At 37.4% G+C, this 21,483-nt stretch overlaps 3 protein-coding genes and 1 non-coding gene across 7 annotated transcripts; 2 read left to right on the top strand and 2 right to left on the bottom strand.

Annotated features, from left to right (window-relative positions):
- The first annotated feature begins 652 nt into the window (after positions 1-652).
- On the top strand, positions 653-5,754 carry LOC108994691 (serine/threonine-protein kinase D6PKL1-like). 4 transcript variants are annotated; one of them, XM_018970023.2, is made up of 3 exons: positions 653-1,186; positions 1,801-2,891; positions 4,732-5,754. In XM_018970023.2, exons 2-3 carry the CDS (start codon positions 1,933-1,935, stop codon positions 5,591-5,593), a joined length of 1,821 nt encoding a protein of 606 aa, XP_018825568.1. In that variant the 5' UTR covers positions 653-1,186; positions 1,801-1,932; the 3' UTR covers positions 5,594-5,754. The 4 variants fall into 4 exon arrangements, with proteins under 4 accessions (XP_018825568.1, XP_018825561.1, XP_018825552.1 ...); XM_018970016.2 differs by having other exon boundaries at positions 677-856; XM_018970007.2 differs by having other exon boundaries at positions 677-1,077.
- A 512-nt stretch (positions 5,755-6,266) lies between these two features.
- TRNAF-GAA lies at positions 6,267-6,339 on the bottom strand. Its single transcript has one exon. It is a non-coding gene; the product is annotated as a tRNA-Phe (tRNA).
- A 1,901-nt stretch (positions 6,340-8,240) lies between these two features.
- Positions 8,241-13,296, top strand: LOC108994727 (phosphatidylinositol/phosphatidylcholine transfer protein SFH9-like). Its single transcript, XM_018970056.2, has 11 exons — positions 8,241-8,510; positions 8,609-8,637; positions 9,294-9,377; positions 9,495-9,548; positions 10,421-10,498; positions 10,786-10,839; positions 11,249-11,308; positions 11,411-11,506; positions 12,073-12,174; positions 12,254-12,334; positions 12,718-13,296. The coding sequence occupies exons 1-11, from the start codon at positions 8,456-8,458 to the stop codon at positions 13,036-13,038; spliced, it is 1,014 nt and encodes a 337-aa protein (XP_018825601.1). The 5' UTR covers positions 8,241-8,455; the 3' UTR covers positions 13,039-13,296.
- Positions 13,297-13,985: 689 nt separating this feature from the next.
- On the bottom strand, positions 13,986-21,206 carry LOC108994715. Its single transcript, XM_018970044.2, has 5 exons — positions 20,547-21,206; positions 15,937-16,022; positions 15,541-15,846; positions 15,327-15,410; positions 13,986-14,736 (listed from the first exon to the last, which is right to left on the bottom strand). The coding sequence occupies exons 1-5, from the start codon at positions 20,916-20,918 to the stop codon at positions 14,283-14,285; spliced, it is 1,302 nt and encodes a 433-aa protein (XP_018825589.1). The 5' UTR covers positions 20,919-21,206; the 3' UTR covers positions 13,986-14,282.
- Between the last annotated feature and the right edge of the window lie 277 nt (positions 21,207-21,483).

Genomic DNA, 21,483 nt, shown 5'->3' with positions numbered 1-21,483 from the left:
TATTGAAAATTGAGAAATGTTTTGATCATAAAGAGATCTTATAAAAATAAATATATAAATTAACGTGACTTAATATGATATATTAGATTATAATATTATTTTTATTCTAAAATAAATCTAACCTATCATATTAAATCTTATCTATTTATATACTTACTTTTATAATTGTAGCTGTTCTTGCAAATTTAGTCCATCATCACCCTCAGGCTCAGGCCCCCCAACCCAATAATAAGCAATCCCCAGTTCCCCACCTCTTCCAGTTACTCTCCTCCACCCATAGCCATCTATTTGACTTTTCAAAAACACATCCTGGCCCTCCATCCCCATCATCCCTAGCCTTTTCAACTACTAAACACTATCATGGACCATTTGCCTTTAACTTAATTATCAATAGCCAAAAAGGCGAAAATAGGCAACATTTGTGGACAATTTAATAGGCAATGAACCTCACAAAAACACACACATGAAACCTAAAAGAAAGATGTTGTATTGGGGGCACAATAGTCATTCAGAAAGAATTTGAAGCCCTAAATGGGAAACTCAAAAGGCACAAAACATGAGGGGACAGGATGGAGCCAGTGGAGGCCCATGTGTTGATCCAGACCCTTATGTTTTCGGGAACAAAATTCATTGAAATAATTGAACCAGAAAAAGAAAAGAAAAATCCTCCGCTTTTAACTTTGACCCTCCTCTCTCTCTCTCTCTCTGTACATGGATGGTAGCCCACAGAGACGCCCAAAGCTTTTTCTCAAACACTCAAAGCTTTTTCTTTTCCTTTCCTCTCTCTCCCTCTTTACATTTTGAGAGAAAGGATTTCTCACAAATTGCTCTCTTTTCTCTCTCCCTACAGTAGAGAGTAAGTGCTCTTTTCCCACTCTGCGAAAGCAAAAGGTCCCCCCCGAGCCCCCTCCCCCAAAGTCCTGATCTTTGAGGCTCTTTTGGGCTTCCTTTTTCCTCTTTACTTTTCTACTGGGTTTTCTGATTTGCTCAAGTGGGGGCTTTCTTTTTCGATTCTCGTTGCATTCTATATTGATTTTTAGCGTTTGGTGTCTTTGTGGGGTTCTTGGATCCAAATAGGTGGGTCTTTGTTTTTGGAGATCTGTCATTTCTCTTTACTTTGCTCTTATCTTTGGGTCTTTTGGCGTTTGTTGTTGTGTATTCAGAGCTATGAAGAATCTACATTTAGGTGGGAATTCGTTGAGTTTCTCTTACTTTTACATGGTTCTTTTATCCATTACATTTTTCCTCTTGAAAGTCTAATTTTTCATGGACAGAAGGATTGGCATTTTGAGGTAGATGTCTGACGTATTCCTGTCTTTTGAAAAATTCCAACCAGCCTTTCGGTTTATTTTTTTAATAGTGTATGAGCTATGATCTGGGCTTGCCTGCAATTTCTTGTTTGTGTTATGTAACTTTTGTTTTGTTAATTGCTAATCAAATCTTAAACTTTAAGCTACAAGAGCGGAGATTTTTCACCTCTTTGTTCCTGCTTAAAAGATAATTCATTGTCTAAGTTTTTTTTTTTTTAAATTTAAGACGGGGGTCATGTAGATTTAGTGGCGACTAATGATTCTTAATCTCTGATTAAGTTCCTCTTTTTACTCTCAGTCTGAACTCGAAAACCTCCATTCAAGCATTTTATGTATTTTGAACGGTGGTGATTTGTCTGACATGTTCCTCTTTTTGCTCTGAGTTTCCTTTAATTTTTGTGTCCTTGTTTGTAGTCTTAATTCGACAACTTTGGTTCAAGCATATTTTGTACGTTTCGGTGTGGTGATTTCTGTGATTGATGTCTCACAGATTTTACCCTACTATTGATGGATTTGGAGATGGAAATTGTTGGGGATGTCAATGATGGTGGGAGTCACGTCGTCAAATCGGGGGTTGAGTGATGGGTTTTTGTAATCTGATCTATTTGACTGCATTCCGTGGATGGCCTCGAGATCTGGTGCCGGAACTTCTCCGGAAAAGCAGAGAAAATTAATCGGTAGTCAAACAACAGAAAGGAATTTCCGCAAGCCTCCACCTTTACAGATTACGAAGACTAACAAATCGGAGCCAGTTACACCAAGGAAATTACCTAAGAATGTGCAACTAGTCACGTCAAAGCAGGTTTCTGTCGAAACCAGGGAGGAAGAAAGATCGCTGAGCTCTCGTCAAAAGGAGTCCAACAGTTCTTTAGCTGAGAGGTTAGATTCGACGTTATTATTGGGTGAGCCAAAACAAGTGCCAGCTTACGTAGTCTCCGTGGGGAAAGAGGCTAAGGGCTCAGTTGAAGGTGGGGCTGATCCAGAAAAGAAAACTTCAGAGCAAGGAATTAGCCCAGTTTCAGCTAAAGTCAGTGATGGAACCAGCAGTGTTGCCAAGACTAGTGGTAGTGCCAAAATTAGCGATCGAGCTGATTTTGTTGACAGCGGGAAGAGCAGTATCTGTAGAGGCAGCACAAGCAGTGATGTGAGTGATGAAAGTACTTGTAGCAGCTTAAGTAGCAGTATCAACAAGCCTCACAAGGCAAATGACATACAATGGGAAGCAATACAGGCTGTCCGAGCAAAAGTTGGTGTATTGGGTATGAGTCATTTCAGACATCTTAAGAAGTTGGGTTGTGGGGATATTGGAAGCGTGTATCTTTCAGAGTTGGCTGGAACTAAGTGCCATTTTGCACTGAAGATTATGGACAAAGCATCTTTAGCAAGCCGGAAAAAACTGCTTCGGGCGCAGACAGAAAGAGAGATACTACAGTCTTTAGACCATCCTTTCCTCCCGTCCTTATATACCCATTTTGAGACGGAAAAGTTCTCATGCTTGGTGATGGAGTTCTGCCCAGGAGGCGACTTGCACACGCTTCGGCAGAGGCAGCCAGGGAAGCATTTTTCTGAACAAGCAGTAAAGTAAGAAACCCGTGCCTACTCAATATCTACGTGGTTCATATATGGCATTCAATTTTTTCAACTGTTGTGTGTCAGTCCACGTTCATCTCATCTTGGTTCACTGGTTTATCGAAAACTCCTTGTTATAAGGTGGGTTGGGAGTTTTTATGAGCGTGTATCTATTAGTCTCATGCTGTGGAAAGAAATTTTGGTTTTGTCTTGCCGTTTGTGACATGATGAAAAACGACCTGTGCAAACAAAACCGTATCAGCTGGATGTATATGGACCTCCAGCAATAACTCTAGGAAAAGTTCATATTTGTATAAATATGAAATGGTCAAGTATCAATTTCCAGGGGATTTTATATTCTTTATTAGGTGTTGTGCATAATTGGCATTGAGGAGCAATTTTTCTTATGCATCATGACAGGATTTAAAGTTGTCTCAAATTAAATAGGAATCAATGGTAAATCCCTGTGCATCTAGAAGATCTTTCCATTAAATTTTTTTAACCTTCTTCCTTGTATCACTAAGCTAGCATGCATAGGCAACGCCCACGTATATGGGCCTTTGTCTGCTTTATGCTGAATAAAATTTATTTTTTTAACCTTAATTATTTATCTTTAAGATAGTTTATTCAGAGTTTATTCTTTCTTTTCTTCCACGATGGAATTTCCTCTTTGAAAACAGAAATGGGCATCCCTAGGATCTTGGAGAGGCTGATCAATTCTTCTTTCACTATTTATTGATGTGAACCGGCTTTCTTAGTCATTAGAGGGAATGACCGAGAGGCCACTGTGCTTTAGAATTCCGTGTGCTGAGGAAAATGGTGGTGGGGTTGTCTTAGCGGCCATATCAATAGAAGACATGTTTCTAGTTGTTTTGTCAGAATTGTTGATAGGACATTTACCGGAATGCACTTTGGTAATGCCAAGATGCTTCCTCCAATTAACGATATAGCGGGTTCAATATCGGATTGGATTTTGAATAAAGATAACGGGTTTCTACAAACCCTAGGACTTTCATATGGAGAATTTGAAGACCAATTTAAAACACTACTCATTGCAATTGAGGCGAGTCATGCGCTTGAAACCAAATCTAAGTTTAAGAAAAGCAAGGAGTTAAAGAATCTTTCATGGGCAATCTACGATATTAAGGGAGCTAGTTCAAGTCGAAGGAATGCTAAAGGGAGGGCTTTCAGGTAGAGGCTTTTACAGAATCTAGGGGCTGGGGTCAGGGAGGACAATGTTGTATTTTGGGTATTGGTGTATTTTAGGTAGGTTTTCATGGGCTTTTGGGTCATTAGGGGTTCTCTTGTATGGGTTAGGTGTTTTCTTGTATACATACAGTGTACTTGGTTACTCCTATTGATATATATATATATATATATAATATTATTATTTATAAAAAAAAAATGACTGGAATACTCTTGGGTTGTGATTCTTGGTATGAGAGGCCAGTATTCTTGTGCTGCTACACAAATTAACATGAAAAGCTTTTAACACAAATTATGATTTTGGTATCAGGCTAATAATATAAGCTAAAACAAGTTTTCTATATTATTCGATAGTGGCCTTGGTCCAATGGCACCGATCCGAATATCTTAGTGGTGATGTCTGGGGCTTGAATCCCCCTACCCATTAATAACAGCAGATCTGAAGGATCATGACTCTTCTTATAGATTTTTCTTGCTAGCCTTTTTATAGAATAATTACATAGCTAGAAGAAGTTCCATGTGAGTTGTATTCTTCAGTCCTGTGTTGAATAGCTGTTGCAAGTCAATTCTCTTTTCTGCCTTGCATAAACAATGGCTTGTGATATTAATTCATTCATGTTGTTATCCCTTAACCTTCAATATGCAGGTTCTATGTAGCAGAGGTTCTCCTTGCACTGGAGTATCTACACATGCTTGGAATTGTTTACCGTGACCTCAAGCCAGAGAATGTACTTGTGAGGGATGATGGCCACATAATGCTTTCTGACTTTGACCTTTCCCTTCGCTGTGCGTACAGCCCTACGCTAGTCAAGTCTTCTGCACCCGAATCAGATCCTATGCGCAAGAACCCAGTTTATTGTGTCCAACCAGCTTGCATCGAGCCCTCCTGTATTCAACCATCATGCGTGGCACCTACAACATGTTTTGGGCCTCGTCTGTTTTCAAGCAAATCTAAGAAAGACCGGAAACCCAAGAATGAAATGGGAAACCAAGTCAGTCCATTGCCAGAGCTTATGGCAGAGCCAACCAATGCCCGCTCAATGTCATTCGTAGGGACGCACGAGTATTTGGCACCCGAAATTATCAAAGGTGAAGGGCACGGCAGTGCTGTTGATTGGTGGACTTTTGGGATCTTTCTCTACGAGCTCTTGTTTGGTAAGACTCCTTTCAAGGGATCAGGGAACCGAGCAACCTTATTCAACGTTGTGGGTCAACCACTGCGATTCCCAGAGTCACCAGTGGTGAATTTTTCAGCAAGGGATCTTATAAGAGGGTTACTAGTGAAAGAACCCCAACATAGGTTGGCATATAAGCGAGGAGCAACAGAGATTAAGCAGCACCCCTTCTTCGAAGGCGTAAACTGGGCATTGATTCGGTGTGCTAGCCCACCCGAGATCCCCAAACCGATTGAGATCGAGCGAATTCCAGTCTCCACGGCATCAACTAGTGACAAAGCTGCTCCTGCTGCTTGCCCTGATCAAAATTATTTAGAATTCGATTTCTTTTAGTTACTTCAAGAACCAATCTTTTTTCTTTTCCTTTACTTTGTGAGAAACATGTAGATTTTTTGAGTTGTTGGTTATTGGAAAATCAATTAGTTTTTTTTTAATCCATAATGACATTATGTTTGATATTTTTATGAATCAATTTCAAATTTTTATTGCAGAAATATATGTTTTAAGTCCATGAAATAACTCGTGCCTCATTAAATGATTGAAGCATCCATGGTAACGAGCTCATAATCGGGCTTGCGTGCACACATGAACGTGTTCGCATCTATTATGTATGTTATGAGAGTACAATCGGGAGAACTTAAAAAATCCTGCTACAAGAGTTGAGTCCATCATTTTCCTCCTCTGATTGAGCCAAAAGTGTGGCTCTTGCTGTCTATGATAATCTCATCTGGATATCTTTGGCTCAACGATCACATATTTTTCTTGTTTTGCTGCTCCAATCTGATGTACTTACATTTGTCAACACTAGAAAGCTCGGATTCGCATGATATTGGAAACCGAAAAGAAGTCGGTGGAGTACGATGCATACTGCCCCCCTCCCTTCAGCTTTCTTTCAACCGCAGTAGTTGCAAAAATATCGCATATTTATCATATCATAATGGATGGACATGGCCGCCGCTTTGGTCAACCTTCAAGGATAATAGTTAAAAAAAAAAAAAAGTAACATTGCGGTGAGCGTGGATCGAACACGCGACCTTCAGATCTTCAGTCTGACGCTCTCCCAACTGAGCTATCCCCGCAGGCATGCATCTTTTGTTTGACTTTTATAAAAAAAATCCTCTCTCTATCTTGCATAGGACTTAAATATATAGATAGTCATTAGTATAAATTTTACTTTTTACTTTTTAATTTATCTTTTACATTTGTTTAACATATTTAAGTATTTTTACAAAATAAAAAAAAATACATCAATACACTAATAGTCACTTTTTTAATCAATAAGTAAAAATAAAAATAAATAAATACATAAACGATTAAAATAAGGAAATAAAATGAGATGGCATAGTATCATTATTCTAGACATATAACATATGGTGCCATCAAGAGTGGATATTTTTAGTATTTAATTAGATATTTTAGAGACTGGAAACTTGAGCATTGCATTGAAATAAATAATTATATGAGAAAAAGGAAATGGAGTATTGGGAGAAGAACAATATAGATGCCCTTTTCTTTTCTTTTCTTTTTATTTCCCAATGAGTAATAATTGTTTTGAGTGGGTGATTGGGTGACAAGAAGCCACGCTTTTTCCTTACCATCAATTAATGTCTTGACAAATCCCACCAATCTTTGATGCCAATTGATATTGTCCCTCTCCATTCCTTTAAAGCATTGGTTATGAAAGTTCATATGGCTTTTTGATTTTGAGGTCCTTGCAAAACATGTCTTTTTCTTTCCCGTCCTTTGTTTTTTTCTTTTTTAGTAAAAATTGGTGAACAAGTTTTTTTTTTTGTCATTTAACCACTATAAATATTAATTTTGAGTTTCAAAAAATCTTCAAATCAATGTGCAAATGTGGCATTGAAGCTTGTCTCCCTCTTTGCCTGGCATTTCCAAATGGGTTTTGGAAACGAAACCAAACATCACCAAATCATTGAATTTTGGTAATACGAAGTTTCTTTGAATTGTTCATTAATAGTTAGTTAATAGGTAAACAAGCAAGAAGAAAAAAACATGACAAGGAATAAAAGATAAGAGAGCATTATTTTATACCCTTTGCCTTTGGTTCTCATTTACTTACTGTTGGAGATACCAAGCAACAATGTTTAGCATATATATCTTGAGTTAGGAAAATTTTAATTGTAAGCGATTATGTGCACTAATATGTGCACTCATTCAATATGATTGATTAAAAAGTAGATTTTATTAAAAACAGTACTAATTTGAATTTAGAATATGAAGACAATAATATTAATATGCAGATTGATACGCAAACTTGTTTGTATATAGCAAAACTCTTTTTATTAAGCCAACCTAGCCTGAGTTTCTGTCTTGTTTTTGAGTGAAAACCCATCCAACACAGCATTCTTGGTTCAATTCTTCCAACTTCTTTTATTTAATTATCTCGTTAAATAATTACAGATTCTTTATATACATCACAGAATCATTAACATCATTCTCGTGATATTATCCACATTTATATCTGTCATGAGCATTATAAGATATATTTGAATGAGGTTGAAAAAACTCAATACGAGAGAAATAGGTTAATAACATCGATATTCACACTCGAATATCAAATAATTTCAATATATTATTTCTATATAAGTATAGTTATATTTATAATATGGTATTTAATTCTGTGCAAATAATTTCAACCCCTCGGATCTATTCAGCAAATTAGCCGCTCATCAATTTAGTATTAATTTTGATAAATTTCAAGTACAAATAAAAATTCAGACGAGGTGGATATACAAAATACAATAGAAAAAGGCTACTTTGCCTATCAATTTTGCCCACTTAATTTTTTTTTCTTTTATTTATTTAGTGATTAAGGAAGTGTTTTTAAATGTATTGATATATTTTTTTTTATTTTTTAAAAATATTTAAATGTATTAAAAAAATATAAAAAAATAAAAAATAAAAATAAAAAACGCTGAGCGGTACGCCAGCGGTAAGAGTGTGGCGGCAGAGTAGCCCCGCTCAATACAATGAACCCAAAATTTCTGAAAGGGGCACCCTCACATCTCTCTCAACTTCGGAGCTCTTAAACACGGAGAGCGGGAGAGAGAGACTGAGGGGGTCAGAAAACTCTAACCCAGTTGAGGATTTTCACGAATTCACCTAAAAGTTTCTGAATTTCTACCAACTCTGGCGGAGTATTTGAATTTACGCTTCAGAAAGAAAAAGCAGGAAATGGACGTTGCTAATGAGGAAGCGATCAAGCAGTTCCAGTCGTTAATGGAAGAAGGTGAGCTTAAAAAATCCAACTTGTCTTTTGTTTAAATTTCTTCTTTTAACTTTGTATCGCTAAAAATGTTTTCCCTTTTGTTTCTTTGATTTTCGCAGTAGATGAGCAACTGAAGAACACATTCAAGGTTAGTTTCCCTGATCTGTATCTGTTTTGAATCTTTGATGCTGGGAAAAACTTGTGATTTCCCTTAAAGTATTTGCTGCCTGAGAACACAAAAACCTCTTCTCAACTTAGCATTACTGAATCAATTTACAAAAACCTCTTCTTATTTGTTGTTCTGCTTTCTGAGACAGAAATTGAATGACTGTTAAATCATAGGTTAAGTTCAGTGTGATCTGGGTCTTCGATCTTGCTATTCTTTGATTTTTTTTTTTTATCTTAATTAATTGACTCGTTGCTGTCAGGTTCACCTCATTAACTTTAGGGTGGATAAGTTTTTTGACTCTGTAGTTCTAGATATTATTCTGCTTTAGGATGATGTTGGATTCCCTGTGAATTGGCTGATTCCTTTTTTATCTTAATAGTTTGATTTGCATTTTACGTAGAGCTAATGAGATTTTGGTTAAGATAATTAATAAGTTTCTTATAAATATGTATGTGTGTGTGTGTGTGGGTGGGTGTGTGTGTTTTAAAAATAAATTTGAAATTCTGTGCTTTTTTGGCTCCATCTATTGTGCCTTTCCTGGTTTCTGATTCTTTTTTGAATTGGTGTACAGTTTTTTCAATACTTACTGATGATCTGTGTCTGTCTTAACTTGAATCATGTACCATGACATTCAGAATATGCACCAGGGTTCTCCAATCGAGACATTGGTACGGTTTCTCAAAGCCAGAGACTGGAATGTTGCCAAAGCACATAAAATGGTTAGACCAATTTATGTCACTCTGTTAAGTTATTGTTTTCTAAAAATATTATCTTATCCTTCAAGCTCATTCATCTTTGATACTTCTGCTTTTACTAAACACACAAATCTGTTCCAGTTGGTCGATTGCTTAAAATGGAGAATACAAAATGAGATCGACCATATACTAGCGGTGAGTTTCATCATTATGGCACTTATAAAAAAAAGTTTGATCATTATGAGATTATTATTATTCTTTTATAGGTTATCATTATGGGTAAATTATCTAAACACGATATATTGTGATTAAAGTCTCTTGAAGCTTCTCTTTGGTGCTTGTATATCTAGTCTGTTCTGCGAATTCTTGCAATCAGCAAATACATTGACTTCTTGGCTCAAGTGAAAAGTATCATATGAATAGTAAAGTTAGAGATCTACAAATGAGCAACTGATAGGCAAGAAAGGGGAACCTAAGACTGGAACTGATACTCAATGCATATTTATAGCACTCATTGGATGGGACTTAGTGAGTGTGCATCTCATATGATGTATATTTAGTGTGAATATGTACATATGCCCTGTAAAAACCGTATTTAATATGTAAGTTGTGGTAGTATTTGTTCACGGGAGAAAATTAGCATGTACAGTTCTGGGCAGAGCATATATTCATGATCATCGCCAATCATATTATAGGCAATATCTAAGACAAGCTGGTATATTCTTTAATTGGCACTTCTGGTCTATATTGGTATTTTGTGGTTGATTTTTTACCAAGGCCAAAAGAGTAAAAAAGTTTTCATGATGAGTTGTAATGATGGTTAGGCATCTAACATTTGCATTGTAAGTTAATATTGGCCTATATTGAAATAAAGTTTTTGGGTGTTCTGTCCTCTCTTCTGCTTTGCATGTGTGGATTTTAGTCTTCAATTACTTTGATTAATGATATCTCAAAAGCATGTATTGATTAATGATATCTCAAAGCCATGTTGGATAAGAAACTCTACACTTAATTCGGTGATCAAGAATTTATTACATCACAAAATCTTCTTTTGTTTCTCTGTACAGAAACCTATCAGCCCCATTGATTTGTACAGAGCAGTGAGAGATTCTCTGCTTGTAGGATTTTCTGGTTATTCGAAGGAGGTATTCCTGTGTTTACTTTAAATTATTGTGGCCTTCAATCTCTATCATGTCCCATCCAACTTGCCCAGGCTGGTCTGGCATCTCAAAAGTTAGTTTGCTGCTAGTATTCTACTAAAACTCTTTGTGCCCCTACGGGCTCTCTCTCTCTCTCTCTCTCTCTCTCTCTCTCTCCGGGGAGGGAGGGTGCTTATGGTATTTTATTGTTCATTCATTGTTAAGCTAGGATTATTTCATCCTTGCATTCATAATTTTGTTTTCTTTTCACTTTTCATGCTAAATTTTTCCAGGGACTTCCTGTCATTGCTGTTGGGGTTGGGCTCAGCACATTTGACAAAGCATCTGTAAGGACATTATGCTATATTTTCCTTAACTTTCACAATTATAAAGTTCCATTGGATTAATGGGATGGGGTTTGCAGTACAATGGAAGACATGATGTGGGATTTACAGTATGCTTATTAGAGGATTTTGGTATATAATGGAATACTGGTTTTAAGGGCACAAAGTTCTCTCCCTTTTTCAGTACCAAGAATGTGCATTAAGCATTACGTAATTTCTCCTCAAATCTCTGTTTAAGGGATCAGGAAAGACTGCAAGTGGCATAGATATTAATAGTTACTCACGATGGATGTGCTTATGTTCATCAAGTTCGCTGGCATCTTCTTGTTGATAAGGCTGCATTAAACACTGATAAGTGCACATTTAACAATTGCATTTTCTTTATTTCATATTTAGTTTCTTTTTATTTCAGGTACATTACTATGTGCAGTCCCACATACAGATGAATGAGTACAGAGATCGCGTAATACTGGTGCATAATTAATTTAATCATAATTTTTTGTAAAGAAGATTGCTTAATCGTATATATGACTTGTGAAACCGTTCCTATGGCCTGATTTTAATTTTATTCTAGCCTTCTGCAACAAAGAAGCATGGACGGCATATTGGTACCTGTCTGAAAGTTTTAGACATGACTGGTTTAAAGCTTTCAGCTCTGAACCAAATTAAGGTATCTATCTGTATTCTATAATTTGCTAAGAAAGGTTTATTAGTTACTTTTAGGTTTTAGAACCCAATATTCATTTTGCACTCGATATTTCCTTTTTTCAGTAGATAGTTTGTCAGCTATCAGATATCAATACGTTCAATATGTGCAAATTCTTATGTGATACTGAGATAAAAGCATGCTGGTTACCTATGAGTGGATTATCAATACGTTCAAGACTTTCCATTTGGAAATTTGATTTAGTGTAAAAACAAAACCAGCCTTCTCTCTGTATATTGTTGCACTGGCAACAGGAAGCATGGTTCATCTTGGCTTACAGGTCTTTCATATGAAAATGAATCATAAGGTCTTGAGCAGTCTCTTCCTGTGTGCATTTGTGGCTAACACATGATATATCTTATTCTATGTTTCTCAGATGAGTGTGTATTATTTTATTTATATATCTTTAAGAAAAAAATCTTAAGTAGGCAAGTGCGTTCAATTTCAATATCAATTGCTAATATTTTGCTGCCCTCATACTACGGACCATGTATTTGACGCTTTGCACTTCTGGTTCAATCTTGATGCAGCTTTTGTCTGCTATATCTACAATTGATGACTTGAATTATCCAGAGAAGACAGAAACATACTACATTGTGAATGTCCCCTATGTATTTTCAGCATGTTGGAAGGTTTGTGCCTGGCATCAAGTTTTAAAAAGTGTATTTTCTTATTCTGCAACAAAATTCTTAGTGTTTTATCTGTTGGCAGGTTGTGAAGCCTCTTTTGCAAGAAAGGACAAGGAGGAAAGTCCAGGTTCTGCAAGGTTGTGGGAGGGATGAGTTACTGAATGTAAGCACGTTTTCCTGTTTGATTATCATGATGTTAAATTTTTATCATTATTCACAACATGCAAATCCAATTTTTCTTATGTTGCCATTGCTTAGTTTCTTAGAAGGGTTTGTCTAAGTTATGACGCATGCAATATAATTTCTATTTTGCATCCAGCTGGTGAATCTGTAATATGAATCTGTTATGTGAAAATTACTTAATCAAGGTGGGTAGATTTAGTTCCTCCAATTGATCTGGAAAATGCATTTAGAATCTTTCCTAGTCCTTGAATGCGACTTATCAATTGTTGTTTTTGTAGTGATAATGTTTATGGCCCATGAAATTGCATGCAACTGAATTGTTCTCTGACCACTGTTTCTATGACATTGTTGATTTGTATCCAGATAATGGATTATGGATCCCTCCCACATTTTTGTAGAAGAGGGGGCTCTGGATCGTCCAGGCATTATGGAAATGGGAGTGCTGACGATTGTTTCTCCTTGGACCATCCATTCCATCAACAGCTCTACGAATATATCAAGCAAGAAGCTTTGCTTATGGAGCCTGTTTCACTTACCAAGCAGGGTTCAGTTCATGTAGATGTTCCGGAGCCAAGCCTAGAAGATGCCAAGATTGCGAAGACCATAGAAACTGAGTTCCACAAGTTTGAAAATCGGAATGGTCTTGCCAACTCATCGAATGGCTTTAAATTTACCAGTGATTGAAACTTTAGGAATACAGCCCCACTTGCTAGCCTACATTACTACACTGTAACCTGATACTCAAAACGGCCAGACACTCTCGCCGGTGATTACAGTGAGAGAGGTCGTACTCCAATTATCAGACTTAAAAATGTTTACTTGCATCAGCTCGATGCAGGTTTTTTTTTTTTAATTATTATTATAAAGGACAGAGCCTAACCTGGTGTAGTTTGACATTACCACCTTAGGGTGTGGATGATCAAAATTAGTTTGATTAATGCATGCATGCAGCGTGAGAACAAGTGTTATAAAGCAAGCATAAAACTTCAAAAATCATACAAAGTCCCCTTCGAGTACGCTGTTTGGGCAAAGGTAATCTAGAAGATTCCTTGACCGCCAAAAAGTAGCGCACATGCTTCCCCTCCTCGTTTTGTGCTCGTTGAAGGCAGTTTTTGAGTCAATACATAAGACACTTCTTTCTCTTTTGTATTCACGACAGACTGCTGCTGCTGCTGCTGCAGCAACTGCATCACTCCTTTTTAGGGAAAAAAAAAAAAAAAAAAGAGATTGTGCTGCATGATACTTTTTCGTTGCCCCATCAAAGTTTGGTTTATAAAAACGCCATTAGTAAGTGCTTTAATTTTTTGGATGCTTTGAATTATCTGGCAACTCGGGGATAAGGTGGTTTGGTTCAACATGACAAAAGAGGAAGAAGAGTTTGATGAGGAAACTTTTCTCGATTTAGGATGGAAGCAAGTAAGATTGGATGTTGTGGGCAACAAATTCCAAATGATAATCTAGAGTAGAGGAAGAGTTTTAACCTGTCTAGTTCCAAAACAGCAACCAAATAAATAATCTTGTCCCAATAATGAGTAGTGCTTTCCATGCTTTTGATGTGTTCTTATGCCGTTTTTCCGTGCATTGTACAGGACTGTGTCTAGTTCATCAAGGATTCAAATGGCTCATTTAAAAGAGAAAAAGAAAATATACGACTAGTTCATCAAATGGACATGCCTTGAAGCTCTGTAGGGCGTTACATTAGGATGATACAAGGAAATTAAGTCAGTTTCTCGAACAAGATATATGAATAATGGGACATATCTATTTGATCATTTTCTCCCACTCTGTACCCTTCTAAATCCAATGATCCTTCCGCAGAGGCGTTACAACATGAAATGACACTGGTATCCTTTTAAGATAGGAAACAAGAAAGGGAAGAGTACTCTAAATCCATGTATCAAATCAAAACAACCATTTGATTGGGAGTTTTATCTCAGCTGTTTGTAGCAACTATAGGCAATGGAAACTGAAACCGCAGCACAAACAACAGCAAGAGCTGCATAGGTATCTTCATGCTCCCAGCTCTCGAACCATGTTGGCATGGCACGAACTTTGCGTGTACTAGCACCTTTACCACTATTCATCCGGAAATTTAGTTTCTTGCTGCTCTTTTTTTGGGCCGTCGCCTTTGCTGTACCCACATTGGCATCAAGACTGTCTAGCTTTTCTTCTAACACAGGGTTCTGACAGCAGTTGGACTTTCCCTTTTCCTGGCAACACGCCATTACCTCAACTTGAGGTCTACAGGCAGCAGTGAGCGTCTCACTCTGGTGTGTTTGTGTCAGTTCTTCAGTCTTTTGTTCTACATTTATCTCTCCATTCAACTGGAGTCTTAGTTCTTGAGAATTCTTCTGTTCTTCTTCTGATAAACCCATTTGCCCCCTGGACTCAGCATCAAATGTCTCATTAAGGTCTAGTCAACAATCCCAATTAAATCATACTTGGAGATAGAAAATGGAGCAGCATATATGTGACACTATACAATAAACTCTATATAGCCCCCATTTGGATTCAGAAACACTCTCAACCCATCTCATCTCATCTCATTATTACAACTTTTCCAAGTTCCTATACAAAATATAATAAACAATTCAACTTTTTCAAATCTTAAAATAATAATAATATTAAAAAATAATATTCTAACAATATTTTATTCAACTCATCTAAATCTATCTCATCTCATTTCACCTTACTATCCAAACGAGTCATATCTGCTCTTGGTTCTACATGGGTAAAGCACCAATTCCCAATTACCACTTTCGTTATCATTATTTATTTTTTTTAGCAACCCAAAATTGTACCTCCCAGCATTCCTACAGCTAAAAGCAGTTTCATAAGTGGATCCAGTTCGCTGTAGTCTGCTTCTAGATTAAATAAGGATATAAATAAACAAATGCGATAAATGCAAACTGCTGAAAGCTATCCTACAGTTTACCAAAAACATAGAAAGAGGAAGGTACAAAAAAGATTACCTCCACAACCTATCTACAATATCTCCTTTCACAACATGCTGCTCAAGCAATGCAGGTAGATCCTCTGGAGTAACATACCCATACCTACAGATTTTATGAATTTGTTTTCAATAAACTAGATACTGTTCGAATGAAGGACGAAAAACCACACCTGCTAGATAACAGATAAAAAAATCGAAGCAGTAAAAACAGACCAATTAAACAATCCCCTTACCAGTGCCCAGTGACTTCTCCATTGAGATTGGATCTAAATATGATAATATTTCCTGCATACTTATGGCCTCCAATGTGTGAGCATGGGCTAACAGACACTGTACTTTGAAGACCACGTAGTTCTATCTCTCCTTTGAATCTACTGACAAGGGCAGGTCCACAAACTCCACAACGGCGATCCCGGGACATATGAGAACATACAAAAACATAGGCACCCTTTAATGTTTCAGGAGTTCCAGGAAGCCATTCAACATCCTTAACAAGCACTTCCTCAACAAACGTGTCAACATCAAAATGTGTCAATCTCCTGCATTTTTCACTAAATTCTGTCAGCATTAAATTTGAGGGAGAGCTAAAAAAAGCATCTCAATAGATGCTGAATGAGCAAGAAATTTACCTGTATCTGATCATCTCTGGAAAGATTAGTACATCTCCATTTGATGTCTCAGTTCCATCATGTCCCTCACATATTGTCAAGCGGGTCTAAAGACAAAAGAAACATGATTGACACAAGATTGGGGAAGTGAGGAAAACAGCAAGCAACATGAATGACGCTATTTTTTTATTTTTTTTGTAAGTATGAATGACGCTATTTCAGGCAGCAAAGGATTTGCAAATCATGAGTTCTGATAACATCAAGGATCAACAAACAGAACCATCCACCATCTAACAAGAAACATTACCATTATTAAATTAATCAATTGATTTGCCTTAGTAACTCAAATGATGGTATATACCCATTGCCATTATGCTCATTATAAAACAGCTATACTTTATAATGGTTGCAAAATATGTATGTGCGTATAGATATACATACAAACACATACTAATGAGCATATACTGTTAGTGTCACAGTCCAGGAACAGTATACATGGGCTATAGGCCTATTAGTATGTGTTTGTCTTTATGTTATGTAAGGAAAGCCATAGAGTAGCTGGGCCGTTAGCTTGTTATTTCTTTTTATCTAGTCTGTTAGTTATTAGTTTTGGGTCATGTTTTATTAAGGTTGAGGCCTTTTCCAGATGTTGGGCAAGATTCTAGCATATATGTTCACTGTAGCTACCGAAACGACCTATCCAGAAAAGTTAATGCAAATGTTACTTCTCCTTCTCTTATCATCTTCTTCCTTTCTTCAATGGAGGTGCTCCTCTCAAAGTGAGTAATTTTCTTGTATTCTCTCGTATATTTTCTAGTCACCCAAACACCTACTATCAGGTGTGTTACAAGTAGCATCTAGAGCCAATATTTCCTTGACATCGGCTTCATCAATACTTGAGAATGGAAAACATCATCTCATCCTTACTCAATATCAAAGAGCTAATGGAACACGATCTTCAACGCTTCAATGTTCTTCAGCAACATCTAAAGGATTTTCAGGAGAGCCAAAACAAAATGCACCAAATACTTCAACAGTCCCTTGATGAATTTGCTAGCAACTTTCAGGAAAGCTTCAACCAATTAAAAGATCGAATTGGTGACATACAAGAGGAAGATGTAGTGACTGTGGAAAGTGACTTCGAAGTCTCTAGACCTGATTTCGAAATTGGCATTTCCAAAATCATGTATAGAGTCAGAGAAGGGCAAGAGAGGAAAATGAGCCGTGCGATTTTGGGGATTTCTCAAAGTTGGAATACAACATTACTACGGCTCCAGCCTCAAATTTCACACTCAGATTTTTAGATTAGGGAGTTTGATCCTAGTGGTAGCGATTTTCAGTGTCTCCATTTCGAAATTTTTCTGTCCTCACCCTCTTTTTTTCTTTCCCATGAGCGCCAAATTTTTTTTCCATTCTGTCCTAGCCCCAACGATCCAGCAACAGAAGACCCAAAATCTGTTGAGTACAAGACCCAAAAATGGGCGACAACACCTTTGGTCTAGAGTTCTTGAATTCATTTTTTATTATGTCTATAATAAAAAAGACCAAAGAACTGGAAGAAGCTCCGTCACTGTGCACCTTCCCTTGCTCTCAACCCGTCCTCTGCCTCCGCTAAGTTGACCTGCAAGCAGACTTACGAGTTCCTTCCGTGCACCACCACTGTGCTGGGCAACCTATTCCTCATCGTCATCTATGGCGACCTCATGTTACTCTCCGCCACGTATTTGTCCAATGGGAGTGAGCTCTTGTTAAAGATTCATGGCATCTTGATTCTAATTTCTGTAAAATCTGGGGAGAATGAGAGTAACGGGAGTAGCATTTGTGTTAGGGTCAAGAAAATTGTTTCTTGCCAATGTGCCTTCAATTCCGCGTCTTGCAAAAATGAAGCACTATGTACGCGCCATTTCAGTCATGGTGATATTGGAAGCGTATTGGAGATGATTGGTTGTGTTCAAAATTTACAAGGAAAGTTACAAAAGTATGAGGGTTCTTGCCAAGGATCGAGTTCCGAGCCCACGAAGTTGATGCCATGGAGAAATAGTCACTGGCGTGTTCAGAGTTTTTTTGGTCACCCGCAAACAATAAACAATGGTTCTAATCTCGAAATCATGCCCATAGTTCTGCAGGCAAACATGCCCCCTTCTGACAGAGGTGATGGTGTGCTAGCAATGGCCTATCTCGAAATCAGAAGGGCTGAAAAGGACTGCACCGTGACCTTGAGTTTAGATGATCGATATATAAAAGCATACTCACCTCGATCAACAGGTATTTTTCTGCAATCATACACTTGTCTTGATGGTCATGGAAGGGTGAAAGAGTTCAATACCGTTGGAAAGAAGACGACCCATAATGCCTTTTTGGTATTTAACAAAGCAAGCCCAATGAGTCTAGAAAGTGGTCGTGAATTCCCAGTCGACAAGATGGTTGAAATGGGAATGATCAAAATGGCCATGGAAAACCTATATAAGCCAGACTCTGGCAATGGGCGATTACTGGTGATGCTTCTAGTCAATCTCACGAAGTTGGATGCTAGCATTGCTTCATTACTACAAACTAAAGACGAGAGGCATGGACTGTATGTTATGAAGTTTGTGAGATCATTTTGTACAACCTCCAGGGAAAGTAGTGATGATCCATTTGAACACGTCGGTTCAATACTTATAAAAATATCAAAGCTGGAAACAGGAAGCAATCTTTTATTGGACCCTAAACGAGGTCTGAAGCAGATTATTAAGAATCATGCATTTCCTTCAAGATGGATTAATGAAGACTTGGGTGAGACTAATCTTTTACTAGTTAAAGAAAATCATTGTGTAGATTCTCATGCACGTGAGCCCTGTATAGATTCATTGAATAGTCTACAAAAGCAAGATGTGAAAAGTGCGGGTAAAGGCTATTCATCTTTTCATAACATGGAAGATTATAATGAGGTATTTTCTATGTTGTTTTTAATCTCTGGTGGAGGGAAATGGCAAATTTGTATGGGGTTGCAAGTTTTAGGAGATACGAAAATTGCCCATCAACTGCTTGATTTTTTTTTTTATATGGGTATTGATGAGCATTCACTCAAAACTTTCACATTCTTTGAAAAGGGGGACAATGGAACTTCTAGAGGCAGTATAGGGGCTTGCAAACTTGATGGGTTGCTTAATTATCGAGCATTTTCTGTTGCTTGGCAACTTACCAAGATGTCTCACTTGTCTGGTTAGATAAATATCTACTGGGGTATGCAGCAACGCCCATTGACGAGGTTATTATTGTGAAATGTGAAGTGGCTGTTGGTATAAAGAAAAATTTTGTTTTTGACCCAGGTGGTGGGACAATCGTGACCGCACCTTGTGGACAAGGTGTTTCTATGGGGGATGGTTTGTCACGGTCCAGGAACAATATACATGGGCCATGGGCCAATTTGGGCCTATTACTTGTTCTTTTTCTTTATGTTATGCAAGGAAGTGGGCCATAGAGTAGCTGGGTCATTAGCTTGTTATTTCTTTTTATCCAATCTGTTAGTTATTAGTTTTGGTTCATGTTTTATTAAGGCCGAGGCATTTTCCAGATGTTGGGCAAGATTCTAGCATATATGTTCACTATAGCTACTGAAATAACCTATCCAGAAAAATTAATGCAAAAGTTACTTCTCTTTCTCTTATCATCTTCTTCCTTTCTTCAATGGAAGTGCTCCCCTCGAAGTGAGTAATTTTCTTGTATTTTCTCGTATATTTTCTAGTCAACCAAACACCTACTATCAGGTGTGTAACAATTAGATTATTCGTAACTGCATATTTACAATACAAACACGGTGATCAGTCATTGCTTTTGGTGGATTGTTGAAATATGAGGCACTCTCTTGGACTCGATACCCAAAAAGATCAAGATAACAGAAAGCAAAAGAAAATGGACAAAATTCAGGCTGAATGAGCCATGTTATAGCCTTAAAGGAAAAAGGAAAAAAGAAAGAAAGAATAGAGGCCCTATGGTGTTAATATATGCTGCTATTTCTTTTTCTTTTTCTTTTTCTTATATACAAGTATCCATTTTATAATGTACAACTTAAAGGGCATAATTGTTTAGATTATCCAGAACTAAAATACCAGTCTTCTCAATCCCACATTCCTCAACTTCATAAACACAGACGATCCACAAGATACACCCCCACCCCCCCCCAACCAAAAAAAAAAAACCCTGAAAACGAAATAAATCCACAGATGATCAAACTAACGAAGAAAATCACAAACCTCCTAGAAATCCCAAAACAAAACCAATCCATAGAAAGCTAACAAAAAAAAAAACCGAACTGAAATTAACAAATGCAGAACCAACACTTAAATAGGTAGATTTGTAGTCATGTTTAAGGGGTTGTTTGGAAGTGAGAAAACTGAAAATCTACTCATCATCAAAAGTGAAAGCTAGAACCTTCAAATACTTCTAAAAACATAGTCAATCCTCAAAACCTAGAAACCAATCCCAATGCGCTCAAATCGCAATGAGCCCATATCAGAACTGAAACCAAGACGCTCAAAATCAGACCTCGAGCAAAAACAAAACCTTTTTCAATTCTTTAAATCCAAAGCAAACCTTCAACAAAACGGAACTTAAAACCCACGAATCACAACGACAGAACACGTACAGACCTCTTTTTTCATATCAGCCTTCCTAGCCATCACAGCAGCGGAGAGCAGCCTCGGCAAGCGATCGAACTCGGAGGCCTCGATTCTTGGGGGCCAGACCTGGGGATTCTTGTAACAAAGAAAGACATGGCGCTGGTAGAAATCGACTGTCCCGGCAAGTCGACTCGTCCCGAAGTCGGGGCGAGAGAAGCCAAACTCGGCGTCGCTGATGGTTTCGGATAACAACCCCTCGCTCTGGAAGCTTCCGAAGCTGCCGATGAGAGAAGGGGTGTCAGTAAGGAAGCTGTCGTGCGGGTCGGAGGCAATGATTGGGGACGATGAGGACGAAGGGTTAGTGAATGCCAAAGCATCGTCTCTGTCTCTGTTGCTCGCCATATGTCTCTCAAGAGAGAGAGAGAGAGAGAGGTGTCTGCGCTTGAGAACTGAGGCGGAGGAGAGAGAGAGAGAGAGTGTGTGTGTGTGTGTGAGAGAGAGAGAGAGAGAGAGAGAGAGAAAGCGTTCCAGTTGTATGGGAACTTGAAGGAGGGGAAGTTTTGTACCGGACGCCACGTGTGACGCTGGGGGAATTTCAGTCTCCACCCCCCATTTTCGGCAGAGGTTTGAGGTTTCCCGTCCACTTCTTTGACAAGTAAAAGTCTTACCTCCTTTAACAAACGTAAAGCCCTATTCTGTGCTCTGAAAAGAAAATTAGTTGACGTATCTGTCAACCAAAATCAATGGACGATAATGATATAAATAAATTATTTTATTTTCTGAGCAACGCATAGTTTGTTTTTTAAAAATTTTTCAATTCAATTCATCTTATCTATTTAATTATTATAATTTTTTAAAATTTTTATATAAAATAAAATAATTAATTAAATTTTTTAAATTTTAAAATAAAAATAATATTAAAAATATATATTTTAATAATATTTTATTTAATTTTTAACTTACATCG

Source organism: Juglans regia, chromosome 9 (assembly GCF_001411555.2).
Source record: "Juglans regia cultivar Chandler chromosome 9, Walnut 2.0, whole genome shotgun sequence".
NCBI lineage: Eukaryota > Viridiplantae > Streptophyta > Magnoliopsida > Fagales > Juglandaceae > Juglans > Juglans regia.
Note: the sequence above shows the minus strand (reverse complement) of the source record. Positions and strands in the feature narration are given on the sequence as shown.

Excerpts from the sequence above, each read along its gene's own strand:
- LOC108994691 (XM_018970023.2), top strand. The coding sequence starts at position 1,933 with ATGGCCTCGAGATCTGGTGCCGGAACTTCTCCGGAAAAGCAGAGAAAA. Across the intron at positions 2,892-4,731 it reads TTTTCTGAACAAGCAGTAAA|GTTCTATGTAGCAGAGGTTC; the intron begins GTAAGAAACCCG and ends TTCAATATGCAG.
- LOC108994727 (XM_018970056.2), top strand. The coding sequence starts at position 8,456 with ATGGACGTTGCTAATGAGGAAGCGATCAAGCAGTTCCAGTCGTTAATG. Across the intron at positions 10,499-10,785 it reads TTTCTGGTTATTCGAAGGAG|GGACTTCCTGTCATTGCTGT; the intron begins GTATTCCTGTGT and ends AAATTTTTCCAG. Across the intron at positions 11,309-11,410 it reads ACAGAGATCGCGTAATACTG|CCTTCTGCAACAAAGAAGCA; the intron begins GTGCATAATTAA and ends ATTTTATTCTAG.
- LOC108994715 (XM_018970044.2), bottom strand. The coding sequence starts at position 20,918 with ATGGCGAGCAACAGAGACAGAGACGATGCTTTGGCATTCACTAACCCT. Across the intron at positions 16,023-20,546 it reads AGGCTGATATGAAAAAAGAG|ACCCGCTTGACAATATGTGA; the intron begins GTCTGTACGTGT and ends TTTTGTCTTTAG. Across the intron at positions 15,411-15,540 it reads GGAGAAGTCACTGGGCACTG|GTATGGGTATGTTACTCCAG; the intron begins GTAAGGGGATTG and ends TAAAATCTGTAG.